The following is a 20,218-nucleotide window of genomic DNA, read 5'->3' on the forward strand; positions in this document are numbered from 1 at the left end:
TCCACTTGACATTTTTTTTCATATGCTGCATACACATCCATTTGTCTCTGTTTTGCAAAGCTCTTTCCTTCTTTGGTCCATGGCCTTTTATTATAAGCAAGTTATTTCAACTTGAGTTACAAGGACTTTTTTTAGAGTGGTATTATTTGAATGTTTTTTATACCCTTTTTTTGCACATTTTCACTTATGATCAGGATTCAGAAATAGTATAATCGGTTGCTGAGCACAGATGGGGTACATTAGCTATGAGGAGGTGAGCTTAAAAGTTTAGTTTTGAAAAGCTGAATTTGTTTGATAGGGAAGCTTCCCATTACAATGTTCATTTGCAGGCAGGTCAAAACCCAAATTGTGAGGACTGTTGAAACCTAAGTTTCTGGGTTTTCTGGAAATGGTCATTTTTCAGTTTTGCTTTGAACCTTGGCTCTAAACCAAAGACCTCAACATGTTAGTAAACAAAGATAGTCCTGGTTATTCACAAAAAGAGCACAATGGATACAGGATAACATTCGGCCTTGGTGACAGATGACAGTTGATATTTTCTTTGTGTGATTTAGAAACAGAAACTGAAGGCTACTTGATGTCTTTTTTCAGCTCCTTCTTGGAGCAAAAAGCGTTCCTGGAAGATCTGAGATTGTGTCTATAAAGTTTATCAGTAAACCAATCACATAAAGACGGGGAGAGTCTACCAAATTTTATCACATAGACTACAGCTTAAAAGGACTTTTTATTTTAGCATCACAGAGCGTTCTCAATCAATAAATTCGTTACAGCATAAAAATACTTCACCTTTAAAAATATGTCTTAAGAATCAGTCCAAAAGGAAATTCTTTACGAGTCAGTTATTTTTCCTGGCAAGTATCATTATAACTTGTCTTGCTTTAGTCCTCCCTAGAGGTCAGGCAGAGAGAAACTGACTTTAGTCCAATCATTGGACTAAATGTGTTTGGTGGTAGTTAGGGTGGATGCACAGATTACAGGACAGCGAGGGATGCAGGAACTGGCCACCAGCCATGGAGCTGTGCTTCTTGGGGCTCTGAACCCTAGTCTAGGAGAGGATGATCCGTCCTTGTCTGGTAGAAGCTTGTTCATGTATCCCCGTTTATAAGTTCTGCAGATCCTCGAGGCTGGTGAGATTTCCACATTATTGTGAGCTTTGTGGTAGAAAGCTGAAGTGACCTCTGCTCCATTGTCACTTTGGAAAATACATGGGGCACCTAGAAAGCGGAAAAAACACTATCTGGTATGTAACCTTAGTTACAGTTAGAAGACAGGGATCTCAGTGCACAACTAATGATCAAGGCCACATATACATTTGTAACATTCACTACAAACTCTGAATCTGACCTCCTTGCAAGATAACCAATCTACGGGTCTGATATTACGGAAGCAGTCTTTGTGATTGCTTGGTCACTGTATTCTGACTACTGGTAATTTGGTATTCAAGGAGTGAAAAAATAGACGAAAACTGATATTCAGTTTCTCTGAATATCTCCGGCCCTGGCTATTTTTTGTGGAAATGAAGCTTTCTTAAAATGTTCACTTATACTTATAATGAAGTCTGCATGTTTATTTGCTCGTTTCAAAAGTCTAAGGGGAAAATTGTATTTGTACAATTTTTAGTGAGTGTTTTAGTTTTTAGTGAGTGTTTTAAAAATTGATAGTACTTATACTCATCTACTGTGTAAGAATACCACACATACACGTAGCTGTCAATTTTTGTCACTCTATACATTAGTCCGGAAATCGTGAGCAAGACTTTGAAATCATTGATTCTTCTTTTAACTTAATTATGAAAGGTCTAATTGGGAAATCTCTTAAGTCAAATCTTAAAGGATTTGTCACTTTGGAAAACACATGGGACACCTAGCAAAAGGTTTCATCCCTTATTTGAAAACCACCTTTTATTTTTACCAAATCACCAATTTCATAGAACTTACATATTATACTAAAGATGAGAAAATGTGCCTTTATTGTAAAGAAGTACATATGTTCATTTTTAGAAAATAGACAGCTTTCAAGAAAATTTCACTAAATGCATTCTGGATGCTAATGGATACCTACTAAAAGAAATGGTTCTAGAAAATAAATGCAAATCCAAAAATATTTTATTCTGAGTGTTTAATAGCAATCCAGTATTTTATTCGGACAAGCCAGGAGAGTAAAATTCTAATAGAACAGCAAAATACAAGCATGATAAAATTGTGCTCTTCTGTGGCCTTTTCTTTGGAGGCATATAGATCACAAAAAACCTGGGCAAATCCTCAGAACTAGAATGACTCTTGGTGGTAACAAGTGAGGATTGAGGGGTATGGAAAGCTCACAAGGATGTCAGTGGCTTTGGCTGTAATTCAGAGCAGCCCCAAGACTAACACATACAAGTCTAAATATTTTAAACCAGGCTTTTTTCACCTTTCTTTCTTTTGTCACAGGATTACAGAGTGAATATCTTTCTTCGTCAGAAATGGAACGATCCTCGACTTGCATATAGTGAATATCCTGATGACTCCTTAGACCTAGACCCTTCCATGTTGGACTCCATTTGGAAACCTGATTTGTTCTTTGCCAATGAAAAGGGAGCCAACTTTCATGAAGTTACTACAGACAACAAATTGTTAAGAATTTTCAAGAATGGGAATGTTCTTTATTCAATAAGGTGAGCCATAGGCTTAAATCCCTGATTTCAGTGAAACAGAGTAGCAGGTTTTTTTTTTAGTTTTTAGTGAGTGTTTTAAAATTTTTGAGTAAGTGCTTTCATTGTTCCACTTAAGTTCCCACTATACCGTTTCCCAAATATATTTAATCAACAATAAGACACCAAGTTCCAGATCCAAGAACTATATGAGTAACTCTTGGAAATCCACTTTTTTAACAAATGGCCCAGGTTCTTACATCAGCCAAGTTAGTGGGTGGTTTAAAGGCAAATTGAACGTAGCCTGAATCATATGTTGTGATTGTATTTTTATGTATGCATACTTCCTTTAAATATTTATACGTGAAGAAATATTTAAGTTTTCTTGTCTGGGATTCATTTCCCATAAATTATTTATCAGGTGTATGTATTTTTTAAGATGTCCTTGAGCTTCTGTGGTCATCCTTTAGAAAAAGATCTTATTTACATTTTAGTTATTTATTATACATTTCTCAGAAGACCATGTAGCCTTTTAAAGCTAATATCAAAACATAACAATAATACCAAAATATAAACACAAAAAATAACATTTCTTGAACAGTTGAACTTTAGAACTCATTTAGCTTTGGCTGTTCATTTAATAGCAAACAGGTATAGATTCAGTAAATAGCTACACTAATCTACTTGATGACTTGTGTGCCATCTGAAAACTATTCTAAACATTCTAAAATAAAATGGTTATCTTAACTTTTCCATAATTATTTTTATCACTTAGTTCAATTTAAAAAAAAACAGGAAGTTAGGACGAGAATTCATGTCATATTTCTTAGAGGAGACAATATGCTCTATTTATTGTAATAGGCAACTGCTTCAAAAATATTTGTATCATCAGTAACATGTTTTAAAGGTATCAAGGTAAACTTAATATTGGAGCTGTAGCCTGAATATTAATTCCTTAGATTTTACCTCTCTATTTAACCTTTTGTTAACTTTTCTTCTCATCAGGAATGGGTATATTTGATTTTGAGTTCATCTGCTCAATATCAGGGATGGTTGCTATTTTTGCCAGGTAATAGTATAAAATAGAAATAACAGGAATGAAAATTTAATCTTAGTAGCTTAGTGATTTTGAAAACATTTTTCTACAAAGTGGTTTTGTAAATAATGCTAATATCTTTATCCCAGTATATTATATCTGTTTTGCATATTTTTCTATTCCATGTGAACAAATTTCCTTTCAATACATTTATCATTTCCTAAGAATGACAAGGTGACATCACTCTATTGTGAATTGACACTTTCATCAGATTTCTGAAAACTAGCTAATATGTGTTAATATAATCCTGAATCATTAATTGTTGCATAATACATAAAGGAAGATTTCAGGTCTCATTCACTAATTAAGCCCTGTGCTCCCATATGAATGAATAGCTTAGTGGTGAATCCTAGGTCTAAGCAAGAGAATTTTGAACCTTTTTGGAAAATTACTAAAAAGCATAAGTATCAAAACATAGTGGGAAGATGGAGCAGATATAGTTTTCCCTATTTCTTCTGCCAAGTACAACTGAAAACCCTAGACACAATGTATATCACAAACTTGGGGAGACTCCCAATGGTAGTCATAATAACATTGACTGAGTAAGGACCTTGGAACCCAAGAAACAACATGGAAGTGAATTCGTGGGATAATTTTTTCTTTATAAATCTTAGACTGGGATATGAACTGGACTTCTACCTCTACCTGGAAGGAATAAGGTAGCACCCACACCCCCTTGCCCTAACAGAGCAGTGTCAGAGAAAACCAGTGCAAACTGAAAGTTTAAATAAGATCCAGAGTCTCATGAAATATTATAAACATGTCTAGGCTTCAACCAAATATCATTCACCATACAAAGAACCAGAAAGTCCTGAAACTGAATGAAAAAAGACAATCAACAGATGCCAACAACAAAATGATGAGGTTGTTAAAATTATCGACAGACATTAAAATGGCCATGACAAAAATGATTCAGTGAACACTTACAAATATGCTTGAAACCAATAAAAAAAAATAGAAAGCCTCAGCAAAGAAATAGAAGGTATAAAGTGGAACCAAATAAAAATTTTAGGACTGAAAAATACAATAATTAAAATAAAAACCTAGTGGATGGGCTCAGTAGAAAAATGGAGAGGACAAAGATTCAGTGAACTCTAAGAATGGTAAAAAAAAATTACCCACTCTGAACAACAGAGAAATGATAGATTGGGGGCCAAGGGAGGACAGAGCCTCAGGGACCTCAGGCAGTATAACAAAAGTCTAACAATCAGATGGAGAGGGAGAATAGGGTATAGAGCTACAAAAAATACTAGAGGAATTAATGACTGAAACTTGCATATACATTTTGCAAAAGGCATAAACCTGCAGATTCAAGATATTGAATTAAATCCCAAAGATATTCATACCAAGTCACATCATACACAAGCTTCTGAAAACTAAATAAAAATCCTGCAAACATCCAGAGAATAACAACAGCTTATCTATAGGGAAAAAATAGTTGAAATGAAAAAAAATTTCTCATCAGAAATGACAAAAACCAGAAAGAAGTGACATATTTTTCAAGTGCTGAAAGAAAGGAATTGTCATCCTAGAATCTTGTGCCCAGTGAAAATATCCTTCAGGAATGAAGGGGAAATTGAGACCTTCTTGGATAAAGGAAAACTAAGAGAATTTGTTACAAGTAGAACTCCCCTGAAAGTATAGCTAAAGAAAGTTTTCTAAACAGAAAGGAAATAATAAAAGAAGAAACGTTGGAGCGTCAAGAAGGAAGAAAGGAAACTGTCATCAGAAATATGAGCAAATATAATAGACTTTTCTTCTCCTCTTAAGTTTTCTAAATTATATTTGACAGTTGAAGCAAAAATTATAACATTGATGTAAGGGAAAATGAAAAATAAATAATAAAACATTTTAAATAAACATATTGGCAGAAATTAACAAGATGTAATAGTCAGCATTGTCTAATACCCTTTTGTAGGCATATGACTTGAAATTAACTGTTTGGGAAGATGATTTCTTAGTATATATAAAAATATAAAATACACTTATCCTTCACCTCAACAATTCTGCTTCTAGGAATTTACATTACTTATGTGTTCACGTGTACACAAGACACATTTACAAAGATGCCCGCTGCACCACTGAAATAGCAACAAAAGAAAAGACCCTATATATTCACAAATGAGAACAAGACAGGACACAATGATAGCCCAGCATCAAGGGTCTGCGTGAGATAGACCTAAATGTATTCATAAGAAAAAGCCTCCAAAATATCTTTAAGGTTAGAAATGTTTCATGCTTATTTTTGTTTAAAACATTCTATATATTTAAGCCTAAAAGTGTGTGGAAAGATACACGTATATCTAATTCCATACAAGAAGTGCAGAAGGATGCCCACAATTGGTTAAGAATAACCAGTTATGGAAATGAGCTGTAAAACTTGGGTAGAAATAAAGATGAACTATAGATTTCACTATATGTAAGTTAATGTTGTTTGACTTTTTCAGTAGGAGTTATATATTACTTATGAATTAAATACATATGTTTTAAGAGACAGAGGCTTTGAACCTGAAGTCACGACCCTTGACTCCTCTGTGATGTGGATTTCTGATGGCTATCAGGGGATCCATGCCAGGTGTAAACAAAGCAAATTTACCTCTTTTCCTGCTAATTTGAAAATTAACTTTGTGAAAGGTATAATTTATTTTTAATTGTAAGGTACCTTTTCATTTCAGACAGATTTTGGGTGTCATCGGTTGCAAGACTATATCACCAGGTAGCATGAAATAATCATTCTGCAAAATAATAATGTCTAGAAGATTTCCATTGATAGAATTGAAATACAATGTGTGTGTATATTCTATTGTATCCTATATGATTATGGCTATTTAGCTGTTTATATCAAGTCATTGGACTTGGAAAATGGTGCCATCCATTATGAATTTCCCACATTTCTTCTAATATTTTGAGAAAAGTTATAGAATAATTCAGAATTGCATTTTTCATCTTTCAGTATGAGTTCAGATGAAACTGATGATGTCTCTTGGCCCCTGGTTTTTGTTTGCTCTATCCTGGCTCACATGATCAAAGACTAAATTCATTTTTTTGTGAGTTGTTTTTGGAAATCTCACAGGACTTTGAAATTTTCAAATGGCAAACAGTTTCTTTGTTAACAGAAGTTGTGCTAGGAAAAAAAAATCTTGTTCAGTTTACAAATGGAGCATCTGTGATGTTTCATGAGAGATCTGCTTTCCTGCCTGTTCAAAGAAAGAAGCAAAATATCCTGGCAAACCTGACTTATTGAACTTATCCATTTCTCACTACTTCCTTCTTTTTTTTTGTACATGTTTATTTCTTCATTTTCTCTGCCTTAAAATTCTTCATATTTCCTAGCACCTTGGTGACAGCATTTTAGCTTAATCTGTGATTACTTGAACTACCATTAGGAGGCCAGTTTACTTCAATTGATAATCATCTGGAGACAGTATAATTTGTAATTATACTTTTTGAAATCTCTTTCCTCCTTTTAAAATTTTTTTCTAATTATTTTTTTAAATTAATTTTTATTGGAGTACGGTTGCTTTACAATGTTGTGTTAGCCTCCACTGAACAACAAAATGTATCAGCCGTACACATACAGATATCCCCTCCCTTTTGGACTTCCCTCCCTAGTGCACCTAGTGCACTAGGTGAGTTCCCTGTGCTATGCAGTGTATTCCCATCAGTTGTCCATTTTATACATAGTATCAATAATGGATATGTGTCAATCCCAGTCTCCTAATTCCTCCCACCCCACCCCTTTCCCCTTTGGTATCCATACATTTGTTCTCTGCGTCTGTGTCTCTATTTCTGCTTTGCAACTAAGATCATCTATACCATTTTTCTAGATTCCACATATATGCATTAATATACGATATTTGCTTTTCTCTTTCTGACTTACTTCACTCTGTATGACACTCTCTATGTCCACCCACATCTCTACAAATGACCCAATTTCTTTCCTTTTTATGGCTGATGTTCTTCCTTCTTAAAGCCACTAAAACAAAGAAATAAACTGAATAAGGAATGAAATGACATTAACACACAGGAAGATGAAAGTAATGGGAAAGAAAACAGTGACAGATGAGTAATGACAAGATATTTTAGGAAACTTGAAAATGAATGCACTTGCAAAAACTGACTTCACAGAGATAACCAAAACCTAAGCCAAAGTGGGGGAATGCAAAAGGAAGAAAATAATATCCTCAAACTTTTAGAAATTCGAGGCAGGTAGGACTTCAGAAAATGGGGTCTAGGGGACTTCCCTGGTGGTCCAGTGTGCAAGACTCCACACTCCCAATGCAGAGCACCTGGGTTTGATCCCTGGTTGGGGAACTAGATCCTGCATGTGTGCCGCAACTAAGAAGCCCACATGCCACAACTAAGACCTGGCACAGCCTAAATAAATAAATAAGAAAATGGGGGCTAGAAAGGAGATAAAGCAAAAGAGTTGATGTAACCTAAGCAGGAATGACAGTGAGTCCTTTATCCTGATTTTCTTGCCTGTGTTCTTCAGACTAGGATCTAACTTTTTGCCTTCTGAACTGGGCAGAAAGCAGGAGAACAGAAAACCTCCACAAGTTGGGCCAAGAACTTCCGGAGAGTAGGGACTCCAGGCACAACTGGCCTCTGTGGTGAAGCATCACCCCAAGAAAACGAGGGTTCTGTGAGTTCTGCACACTGAATGGTGATATTCCTATTCCCCCTAAAATGCCCAAGAGGAAAGATGTACAGACAGTTGGGGAACCACCAGTGAAAAATCTGGGCAGCCATCCTATGGTGAAGACCATTACTCAGTGAATCATCTGCTGTTAGTTGCACTCCAAATAGTTTTTAGTACCTCATTCTTCAATATAAACAGACATTGGAGGACATCCTGCAATAGGACCAGTAATGAAAAAAGAAGCAGAGGCCAGAATACACATGCAGAGGAAATAAAGAGCGAAGAGAAGAAAGTTAAAGAAACAAAGAAATGACTCAAGGGAAAATTCAGGGAGCAGAAAAGGCCATAAAGAAAAAATAAAAATCTCTGGACAGATGACGCAACAGCAGGCATGAAATACAAGTCATGTAGGAAAGGAGAAACGGAGTCATTCAGAGCATAGAAAGTGCAAATAGTAAACCAAAGTGGAAAAAACATCAATCAAATATTTGTTCTTGCAAAGAACAAATGAAGTGAAGAAATCTGCCAAGAAGTAGAATCAAGATATTAAGAAATAGGAAATCAGAAGGAAAAGATATGAAAATCAGAGTATCAATACAGAGGTTCAATATCTGACCAGAAAGGAAGATGAGAAAAAGAAATGAGATCTCTATGAAAAGCAAGGAATTGATCCATTGCCTGCTCTGTTTAATCACTGAGAGGGATTTGGTTCTGAAAGGGAGTTTGTTGAGTGTGAAGTAATAGTAGGGAATAGAAACAGAGGAGACGATTAAAATGAGACAATTGTTAACACTAGGGAAAACAAAATGCTATCCAAGCACTGTAATTACAGCAGATGACTAAGCTTCACCGTGAACAGTAATTACATATTCACAACATGTAAACACTGCATATTAATTTAACCATTAATGTTTACATAACTGAATTTCGAATTCTGCTGGAGAGTTGTGTACACAGAGTGTGGTATAAGGGCAGTAAATTCTTATTTTCCTTTGTAGCAATTTAATAGACACCTTCGCAAATTTTAAAAATCAAGCATAATGTGATAGCAATTTAAATATATGAATGTAAGTTGCAGACACATATCTAAAGAAGGCTGCCTCTGAGGAGCTAGAAATGAACTGGGGATAGGGATGGGTAGGGCAAAGGTACAACTGATTTTGGTATGTTTTATATAACTGTCTGAACTTCTAAATGATATCCATGAATTACACTGATATTTTTTAAATGAAGTGCTTTTCAAGTGAGGGTGTTGGGGTGAGACACATGACTCTAGATTGTCAAGTTTGGGATTTGATTTTATTCTACTTATAAAGTTAGCCTATTATGTATCATATGTATGTATGTATAACACGTTACGGAAAAACCTGAACAAACTTTTTGGCCGACCCATTATTTCATGAGTGCTGACTGCAGACACAGGACTCCAGCGCCAGAGAAAAAGGAATTTATTCCTTATTGCCAGCAAGCAGCAGGAGCCTCAGGGTCTTTGCTCAACTTCCCCATCATCCTCAGGTCTCGTGAGAACAATACATCGGGCTCAGGTGGGCACAACACACCTGCGGGTCTGCCTCACAGCTGTGGAACACTGAGTGTGGGGAATCCACTGCTTTTATAGCAAGCTGTAAGCAAACCTTCTCTTTGTCCAGGGGAATGTTATCTCATCTCTCAAAATTAGCAGCTACACAAACAGCCATGAGAAACGGCTCAGGTGAAAGTATTGTCAGGGCCTTACCGTCTTGGTAGACCCAGCAGGAGGTAAATCTGTGATTTACTAGCTGTGATTTGGGGCAGGTCTCTTTACCTATGAAAGGCTCATTTTTCTTACATGCGTGATGGTGAAAATACTAATCACCTTGAGCCTGAAATAATCTATGTAAAACACTCAGGATAGTGCCAGGCGTACAATTAGCACTAAAGATTTTAATTTTTATCTTTCCAAAGAGAAAACAAAACCCAAAAAAGCTTAAGTTCTGGTCTTTTCCAGAATCCATAAATTAGCAAATTTGAGGACTCTTGCAAATTATCAATCTATCTAAGCCTTGGTTTTATCAATTGAAAATGGGGATGGTAACATCCTATCCACAAGATAATGGAAGCACATCATGGGCAGTTAAATATTATCTGCTGCTCCATTTACTGATACTACTAATACGTACCAGGACATCCAACCCTACTACTTACAATGCAGAAGCATTATTGCATTAATCGTCAAATAAATACCAGGAAGAAACTTGACATCCAAAATACCAAACACGGCGAGTTGTCAAAGATCATAACACAATTTCAACTTTTACTTAAGCTAAATACAACCACTTTCTTTGAAATTCAGTTGTGAAAAGAATTAAAGTTTCCTTGTACAATATGTACTTATTTTTTGAACTTTGACAGACATTAATTTTTTAAAAGACAAGGCAAACTGATTTCAACAGATGCTTTTTAAGAGACTGTTTATTCAAAGGATATCAATTTACAATGCCATAAAATATATGTTGTAAGTAGATTTCTGCATGTGTGTGATTTTATATATTTTTCTGAAGAGATCCACAGCTTATATCAGCTTCCTGAAGGGACCATCAACAATACTGAGTTTGCACTGTGATGGGTTAATAAGCTTTATGATCGTCTCTATCATCGGATGACAACAAAACTCCAATTAGAACGCTAGTACCAATGTTCCTTCTAGTGCTCCAACAATCTCATCTCTCCTGTAGAATTATTCATGATAAAATATCAAATCACTCAAGCAAATATGTAAAATCCATGGGCAAATTCCTTATATTTTCTAAAGTTAACTGATTTTTGGGGGAAGAATCATTTATGTATCTTTTTTTTTTTCCTCTCACTGTTGTGGCCTCTCCCGTTGTGGAGCACAGGCTCCGGACGTGCAGGCTCAGTGGCCATGCCTCACGGGCCCAGCCGCTCCGCGGCATGTGGGATCTTCCCGGACCAGGGCACGAACCCGTGTCCCCTGCATGGGCAGGCGGACTCTCAACCACTGCGCCACCAAGGAAGCCCCATTTATGTATCTTTTACTTTAAATTTAATAACGAATAGTGTGTGAGATGTATCATTTCTTGTGTTATAGAAATATATATTTTAAAAGTCATATTAATTAGATAACTCATTTTCATGAAAAATGTTCTGATGCCTTTGAAAGGCAGGAGACTTAAAGGTTAAGGGCATAGAATGGACAGCTAGACCCCCAGAGCGTCTAATTCAGCTCTATCAATTTCTGCTTTGTAATATCAGGTGAGTTAACCTCTTAATATACTCATCTCTAAATAAAGAAATAAGAAATGTTAAGAAATAAATGAGTTGAGACAGATATAAAGTTAAGAATGTTAAGAAATAAATGTTAAGAAATAAATGAGTTAAGAAATAAATGTTAAGAAATAAATGAGTTGAGACAGATATAAAGTATTTAAAATAGTGCCTACCACATAGCAAGCAAAAGCTGTTTTACCTAGTATGATATTACAGATAATACTTCAAAGCTGATAGCTAAGAGGCAATTGTCCTTATAACACTAAATTTAGAAATATTAAAAACTATTAAAATACTTATATTTTGCATAAGGAACTTAAAGTGGAGTCAGAAAGCCTTTTTTAATACTTCAATTAGTGGTTGAGATAGGATACTCTGGGAAATGTTTGTTTGAAAATGGGTAATACCTTGATTTTAATGAGGTGAATTGTCATAGATTATAGTCATCTTTTTTTAAAATTAGTGCTTCACTAAGCCAAGGATTTTTAAGGGGAAAATTAAAAAAACACACATCCTGTTTGTGTGTCTTGTCTCAGAAAAGAGAACTCTGTGTCCTCTCTTACACAGGAAAATATTTCCAAAACAGGAGAATGCGATTAATTACCTCTTGATTTAGTTTTCTTTTGATGTGGTCAGGACAAATCTTTAATTTATATGTAATGTTTTGATAAAGAAATTCAGGATCACAGTCACCAAGGCGACGCATTTTTTTCATCCCTGTGCTGTTAAAGAAGCAATTGTATTGTACCTTAAACAAAAAGAAAGTCAATAAATAGACTTTTTCAGGATATGAGTTATGACAGAAGTTCTACAAACAGTGTTTTTCTTTGGCAAATAATTTCTTCCGGGGTCTTTTTTTTTTTTTAAGAATTATGTAATATCTCTTTTTTTACGCCAGAAAAACAGCTAGGATATGAATTTGACATCACAAGCATGGTGAGATCTGGAAAAGATTCTGAGAATGCTATTTTCTTCCATACAAAAGGTCACAGAATTAATTCTCTAAGCCAACATTTGAAACTGGCTGGCCAGAGAGCCTTGGATGTTTGGAAAATTAATGGGTGTACGTTCAAAATGTATTTGTTCATACACTTCTAATAAACCCTTTTATAAGACAGAGAACATTGTGTCCAGCTGATTTTACAATTGCCTTTTGAAGAGAGAACTTTGCAAATGGACAAGATCACACTTACAGGATCACTTAACCTAGCTGAGTTAGGAGAAAGCTGCTTTTGAAGAATAAATTCTGTGAATTATTTTAGTGTGCTCTGGACTCTGACTTGAACGAATTGTCAGATGATCCCCTGGGACTCTTAAAAATCCAGCAGCTTCACATCTGTCCGTTTATGTCTCTCAAATGATGTCACTGGGGCCCCACCAAGAGTATTCAATGTCAAACATACACCATTATAACTTTATGTCTATGGGCTACATAAAAATGTCACTTTGGGGAATGTGGTTACATTTAGTGGAGCTGATGGCCATTTTTTTGTTCAAACTTTAAATAGTTTATCAGTGATTTAATTCAGTCATCTTTGTGTGCATCCTATATAATTTGGGGGAGGAGAAGATGGGGAAGGCTGGGGTTGGGAGAATGTACTAGTAATCCTTAATAACTAATGTTGATTTAGTGTTTACTATGTGTCAAGCACTCAGCTGAGCGTTTTATATGTATTAACTCATGTATTGGTCACAACATGTCCCCAGAGTAAGTACCATTATTATCTTCCTTTTGGAGATGTGAAAACTGAAATAGAGTGAAATGAAGTGATCTGAGACCATAAACTCTATGGTCACAGAGTCTATGTGAATGACTCAGCCTAGGTGCCCACTAATATATTGCATTTCAATGGGAAGACTTTCAATACAAGGGTCTGGCTAGAGAGTTCTCCGGAAAGAACTTCGTTTGAATAAACTTAGGTTTGTTTGGATCTGGGCCTCTTTTGCTCACGTCCGGAAACTACAAATGATTGGTAATCCTTGAAGATATCTCAGTAATATACTTTTCGAAGAAAAAGACATTCAAGAGTAGTGAATTATCTGGAATGCCGACATACTAAAGATTTCTGGAAGGGGGAAAAGTGGGTGGAACGCTGGGGTGGCCATCAGGTCATCTCACTTTGTGGGAAGCCACATCAGAAGTTCAATTGTTAAGCATGGAATTGTGTCCCACGTATTCGAGAGGGCTATATCGTGGCCCTGATAAGATCTGGTGAAATGCTCTAATTCCATGACAGGGAAGCCCTCTTTAATACCGAGAATTTTGGAGACCTCCAGATTCTGAGTGTTTTCCTCTGGGTGTTCACTGAGAAGTTCTTCAGTGTAGTTACGAAGACGATAAAAGTTGTCAGACAAACTGCTTCCCTGCACCCAGCCTTTGCACACTCATACTCCAAACCCTGGATCTCCTTCCCTCCTCAGGGGTGCTGTCCCAGTGATTTGGGAGAAGTGTGTCTTTGGCCTTTGGTATTCGTTTTATAAAACTCACACTCAAATATCTTTTTTAAGGGTCTCAGACACCTCTAGCCCTCTCTGAAGGAAAACGTGAATAGATAAGTAAACGTGATTGCACGTTTATATATACAGCTTTTCTTTCCCCCCAGACCAGATTGATGTAAAAGGATACCGTTGTTTTGCAGTAAATGACATACCCAAGCTGGAGCAAATTTTATTTGAGTAGATGTTAGTCATTACCAAAGCAACATGGTTTTCCAATTGTACCTTGAACAATAGAATATTAATATGATATTATAAATTTCTTTTAAAATTTATTACTTTGAATTCTTTCAGATTGACATTAACACTCTCCTGTCCAATGGATCTCAAGAATTTTCCAATGGATGTACAAACCTGTACTATGCAACTGGAAAGCTGTAAGTAGGAACAACTTCCTTTTTCTGAATACTTTAAAAAAAGAGAGTAGATGTATATTTGATGGGTTATATAGATAATTTATTTTGTCATTGTTTTTGCCTAACATTTCCTAAATGGGCATGTTATCCTCTACATAGTATGGAAAGGAATGATGTCTGTCAGCAAATGCACTCTATACTGTGATAAAGAAGTAAATTCAGGACTAGAAATAACAGTTTTTAAGCTTGAGAAACAGCTATTCTCTCTATACAAATCAGATAAAAAGGATGATGACCATTAAAGACAAACTACCATTCTTTTTAATGGAGTGTCTGCTGTAGTCCAAGCATTTTCAATATATTATTTCTCATACTCACAACAAAGATGTTGTTATCCCCATGTTTCCACATATGGAAATGGTCACTTTGAGTGATTTTGCCCCAATTTATGGAGGTGGTAACAACAAACCATCTGGCTTCAAAGGCTATGCTTACTCTGAACCGTTTTGTTGACCCCTCAGTATTTACTCAGAGAGTACACTGCTGGCTGTGTTGTGTGTTATCTCCGGAGAAAAGACGTTTCTCACACTTTATCAGAGATTTATCCAAGCTTATAGGCGTTTCTTTAAATTTCTTCTTTCAAAGCGGATCCGTGTGCATCACGGATTAAATGTTAACACACGAAAACTTAAGGTCCTTCTGTTTTTCTGCACTTATCTATAGAATCAGCCCAAACTTAATTGGTTTTCAGTGTTTAATGCCATACAGAAAGTAAGAATTATGCAATATTTTCTTGTTATACTATGTTATATCAAGAAAAAAAATGTCTGTTTGACATATTCCTTGAGAAAAAATTTGCAGGTGGATCTTCAGACTTGCAGGCCTCAGAGGCCAGGTCTGTAGTGCGGGGGAGCTGCCACTAGATGGCGTGCCTATGTCGTGGGGGGATGCAACCCGCCCTCCACATTTGGTGATTATTAAAGTGAGGAAGTGGAAATACCCGTTTCTCTGATAATATCGCCTTCTTGTTAAATTCAAATGCATTACTTTTATACGTAGTTCTTAAATATTAATCATACTCATGGACAAATTACTAAATTAAATGAAAGGAAAATAAAAATCTAGTTTTAGTTGGGGGAGCTATTTAGCAAAAAATGCGGGGTGGTAGTGAGGAGAAAGACAGGATTCCCAGCAGTGTGCATTTCTAACTGTTCCAGGAAGGCATTTTTTAAAATTAATTAATTAATTCGTTTATTTATTTTTGGCTGCATTGGGTCTTCGTTGCTGCGCGCGGGCTTTCTCTAGTTGCCGTGAGCGGGGGCTACTCTTCATCGCGGTGTGTGGGCTTCTCATTGCGGGGGCTTCTCTTGTTGCGGAGCGTGGGATCTAGGCACAGTTGTCGCGCGCAGGCTCAGTAGTTGTGGCTCACGGGCTCAGTAGTTGTGGCGCTTGGGCACTAGAGTGCAGGTTCAGTAGTTGTGGTGCACGGGCTTAGTTGCTCCGCGGCACGTGGGATCTTCCCGTACCAGGGCTCAAACCCATATCCCCTGCACTGGCAGGCGGATTCTTAACCACTGTGCCACCAGGGAAGTCCCCAGGAAGGCACTTTGAGGACAGGCTTCTTGGTTGCAAAATTAGGTACATGGCAGAGTAATCGAGAAAAAAAACCGTATGAAAAATAGTCTAAGCCACACTGGTTCCCTAATTACTAAACCAAGGATGCTGGATGTTATCCAATAGTGAGGAGCTATTCAAGATGTAGGAGCAAGAAAATGAGTTGGTCAATATTATGCTGTTAAAGATTCTCTCAGCCAGAGGAACCAAGGTTATTTAAGAAGGTTTCATAATATTCCAACAAAAAGAATAAAAGTAGGGACAAAAAGGAACAATGTGGAAGGTAGGAACAGTACAGGTTGATGCTGTAGAGAAGGCAAAATGTTATCTTTAACTTCTTAGGCTCTTCAGGCTGGGCCTGAAAATTAAACGGAGATAGGATAGATTAACAGAAGAAAAGGATACCCATTTATTTAATGTTAAGTTTTACATAACATGGGATCTGTCATAAGGAGATGACTAGTCAAGGAAGTGGCCAAACCTAAATGCTTTTATACCAGGTTGAACAAAGAGAAGCAATTGTGGAAAAGTACCTAGACTGTGTGGGGAAACTAAAGGAAGATGAGAATTATTTTAAAAAGTCTGTGTGTACAGAATTCTCTTGGCTTTGATTCCTGGTACGGGGAGCACGTCTTTCATGTGGGAGTTTTTATCTACAGTTTTCAGGAAGAAAAGGGGAGATTAGAATGGTCTTCTTGCATCTGCTGTGTTTCAGGTGCCTTTAGCTCAAAATAATCCTTCTACTAAAGTGGCATATTTAGGGGGTGCATATTCCACCATTCTTCATTCACTTCAATACAAAGTGGATGCAAAAGCTCTGGGAATGAGTGAGTCAGAGCTAAAGAGCTTTCATAGGTAGAATCGTTTTGGAAATACTGACAGAGAAAGAAAACATAGAATAAGTAAATGTTAAAGGGAATATTGATAAATCCAATCTTAATATATTTGAAGTTCGGGAAATTTAGGTATAAAGCAAAGGGAAGAGTGAGACCTGAAGACATACTATTAACAGCCATCTACAGAGTGGTTCAACCATAACGAAATTTTTAATGGAGAGAATGCACAGATGAAAACAAACACACAAAGAAGAGCCAACGCTTAACAAAGGCCTTCATTTCGAGGTTGTTGGAAGGAATTCCAGTCAAGGGGTTGTCATAGATAGCAAATTAAAATCGCAATCATGCAATCTCAAAAGAGAAGGGGCAGCTGAGGAGATCTGTTTAAGAGCATCAAGTGCTGTGAAATGGTGTTTTTTTTTTTTTAAGTACTTGAAAAAAGTCATTTTTATTGATGATAAAGACAAATGTGATTAGAATGATGAGGCTCAAAGCTGGATTCCAAAAAGTTTTAAGAAAAAGGGGGAACATGATGAGCAAGTGGTAGCAGTGAGTGAAACCCATAGTTCCATGAATGTTCGTTATTACAGATGAGAGGGTACAGGGCCTAAGGACAGTTGGCTCACTGGACTTCGTTAGAATAAGGAAAGCTTCCTGGGCTCTTTTGCAGACACACGTGCTCATGTAACAAGTCCTTTCATCTTCCTGCCTTTCCCAGAACATTTCCAATCAATCAAAAACCCAATGCGGGAAAGCAAAGCCTCTTGTTGCCTCCGCGTTATTTCTTTCTTTTTTTTTTTTTTTTTTTTTTTTTGCGGTACGCGAGCCTCTCACTGTTGTGGCCTCTCCCGTTGCGGAGCACAGGCTCCAGACGCGCAGGCTCAGCGGCCATGGCTCACGGGCCCAGCCACTCCGCGGCATGTGGGATCCTCCCTCACCGCGGCACGAACCCGTGTCCCCTGCATCGGCAGGCGGACTCTCAACCACTGCGCCACCAGGGACGCCCCGCCTTATTTCTTTATCAAGAGTTGGTAGACTGCCTCAAGTATCCCTTTCATATTTCAGTCATTAAACACTTCCTGCCCCCTTATTAGAAATTAATTTAGCTCACAATAGAGATACTGTTTGTTAAACTCTTTTAGCAGATGCTAAGAAAATCCTGTCAAAGTAAAAGCTACTGAAGTCAAATTCTTCAAGGTGTTTTTCTTAAACTGTTTTATTTATTTACTTATTTTTTAGCATCTTTATTGGACTATAATTGCTTTACAATGGTGTGTTAGTTCCTGCTGTATAACAAAGTAAATCAGCCATAGGCATACATATATTCCCATACCTACTGCCTCTTGTGTCTCCCTCCCACCCTCCCTATCCCACCCCTCTAGGTGGATACAAAGCACTGAGCTGATCTCCCTGTGCTATGCGGCTGCTTCCCACTAGCTATCTATTTTACATTTCGTAGGGTATATATGTCCATGCCACTCTCTCACTTTGTCCCAGCATACCCTTTCCCCTCCCCATGTCCTCAAGTCCATTCTCTACATCTGTGTTTTTATTCCTGTCCTGCCCCTAGGTTCTTCAGAACCTTTTCTTTTTTTTTTAGATTCCATATATATGTGTTAGCCAACGGTATTTGTTTTTCTGTTTCTGACTTACTTCACTCTGTATGACAGTCTCTAGGTCCATCCACCTCACTGCAAATAACTCATTTTCGTTTCTTTTTATGGCTGAGTAATATTCCATTGTATATATGTGCCACATCTTCTTTATCCATCTGTCGATGGACACTTAGGTTGGTTCCATGTCCTGGCTATTGTAAATAGAGCTGCAGTGAACATTGTGGTACTGACTTTCTGAATTATGGTTTTCTCAGGGTATATGCCCAGTAGTGGGATTGCTGGATCATATGGTAGATCTATTTTTAGTTTTTTGAGGAACCTACATACTGTTCTCCATAGTGGCTGCATCAATTTACATTCCCACCAACAGTGCAGGAGGGTTCCCTTTTCTCCACACCCTCTCCAGCATTATTATAGTGCCTTCCTAGTCTCTACTCCAACTTTAGACAGCATTTAGGTGTTGCAAAACTGACGTTGGCTCACAGAGTCTGTTTGAATAGTTTGGGTCTATGAAATAAACTGATGAGTTCATAAATTTGAGCAGATCTGACCCTCCAACCCTCTAACAGGCAGACACAGAATGTTCTTTCACAACCTGGAGTTTATTCCAAAGAGGCAGCTGGGCAGATCCCTCCCATACCTCTCTCAGGGCAGAACCAAATATACACATTTTCCTCATTAAAATGGGCTCAAGATCAGGTCCTTTTCTGATTTTAGTTGAGATTTCTCACATGAACTTTAAAACACTGTACATTCAAGGTGTGGCAATTTTGTGAAGTTTTGAAAAATGTGAACAATGTTATCAGCATGATTGTCATTTGAGGAGACCAATTAGGAGTCACAAATTTTATTTCCACCATTATCCTAAGAGAGAGAGGGAGAAAGGTTACACTGACCGTCTATGATAAAGTCTTTTAGGTCTTCAGAGAGAAATGTAACCAAAGTACTAGTAGAATAATGGTGATAGGTTAGTTACACCAGAGAATTTTAGAGAAAGTGTAAATACTAAGAAAATAATTTAGCGGGCCTAAGAACTTAAATGAAACCGCATGTAACAACCTGGTTTATGGTAATATTATTCAAGTTAAATGCACAAATTATAAATTACAGTGTTTTAGTTAAATACATTTTGACATGGCAGTTGTTCCTTGTCAGGTTAATAAAATTTACTGCAGTAATATTTCTCCTGGCGATAGACAGCCAGCACCCGCCAAGTGTGAGCATTTTCTTCCTTTTGTTTTTTAAATTCCACCTGTTCCTTAAGAACACAAGATTTGAAATCCCAGTCTCTTTCTCTCTCTCTCTTCCAATTGAGGAAGCTGGACCAAATATGATTCCAGTTCACTTTTAAAACTAAATGTGAGTCTATAATTTACTAATAAATCTCAAACTTGTTTTGAACTTAAATGTTTGTGCAGCCCACATTTTCTCGTTAAATAAGTATTACTTTTACGATTTCCTCCTGGTATAAAGTATTAAGCAATAACCTATTTTCTTCTGTAGTCTTTTTTTTTAACATCTTTATTGGAGTTAAAAAATGTTGTGTTAAAAAATGGTGTGGGGCTTCTCTGATGGTGCAGTGGTTGAGAGTCCGCCTGCCGATGCAGGGGACACGGGTTCGTGCCCCGGTCCGGGAAGATCCCACAAGCCGCGGAGCGGCTGGGCC

At 37.0% G+C, this 20,218-nt stretch overlaps 1 protein-coding gene across 1 annotated transcript in view; it reads left to right on the plus strand.

The window, feature by feature from the left end:
* GLRA3 (glycine receptor alpha 3) overlaps positions 1–20,218 on the plus strand; it is a 109,464-nt gene that overhangs the window by 42,335 nt on the left and 46,911 nt on the right. The window contains exons 2-3 of the mRNA XM_024750514.1: positions 2,430–2,653; positions 14,425–14,507. Of these exons, the coding sequence (XP_024606282.1) occupies positions 2,430–2,653; positions 14,425–14,507 (307 nt within the window). The remainder of the gene's footprint in view (positions 1–2,429; positions 2,654–14,424; positions 14,508–20,218) is intronic.

Source organism: Neophocaena asiaeorientalis, unplaced genomic scaffold (assembly GCF_003031525.2).
Source record: "Neophocaena asiaeorientalis asiaeorientalis breed wild unplaced genomic scaffold, Neophocaena_asiaeorientalis_V1.1 scaffold180, whole genome shotgun sequence".
NCBI classification, from domain to species: Eukaryota; Metazoa; Chordata; class Mammalia; order Artiodactyla; family Phocoenidae; genus Neophocaena; species Neophocaena asiaeorientalis.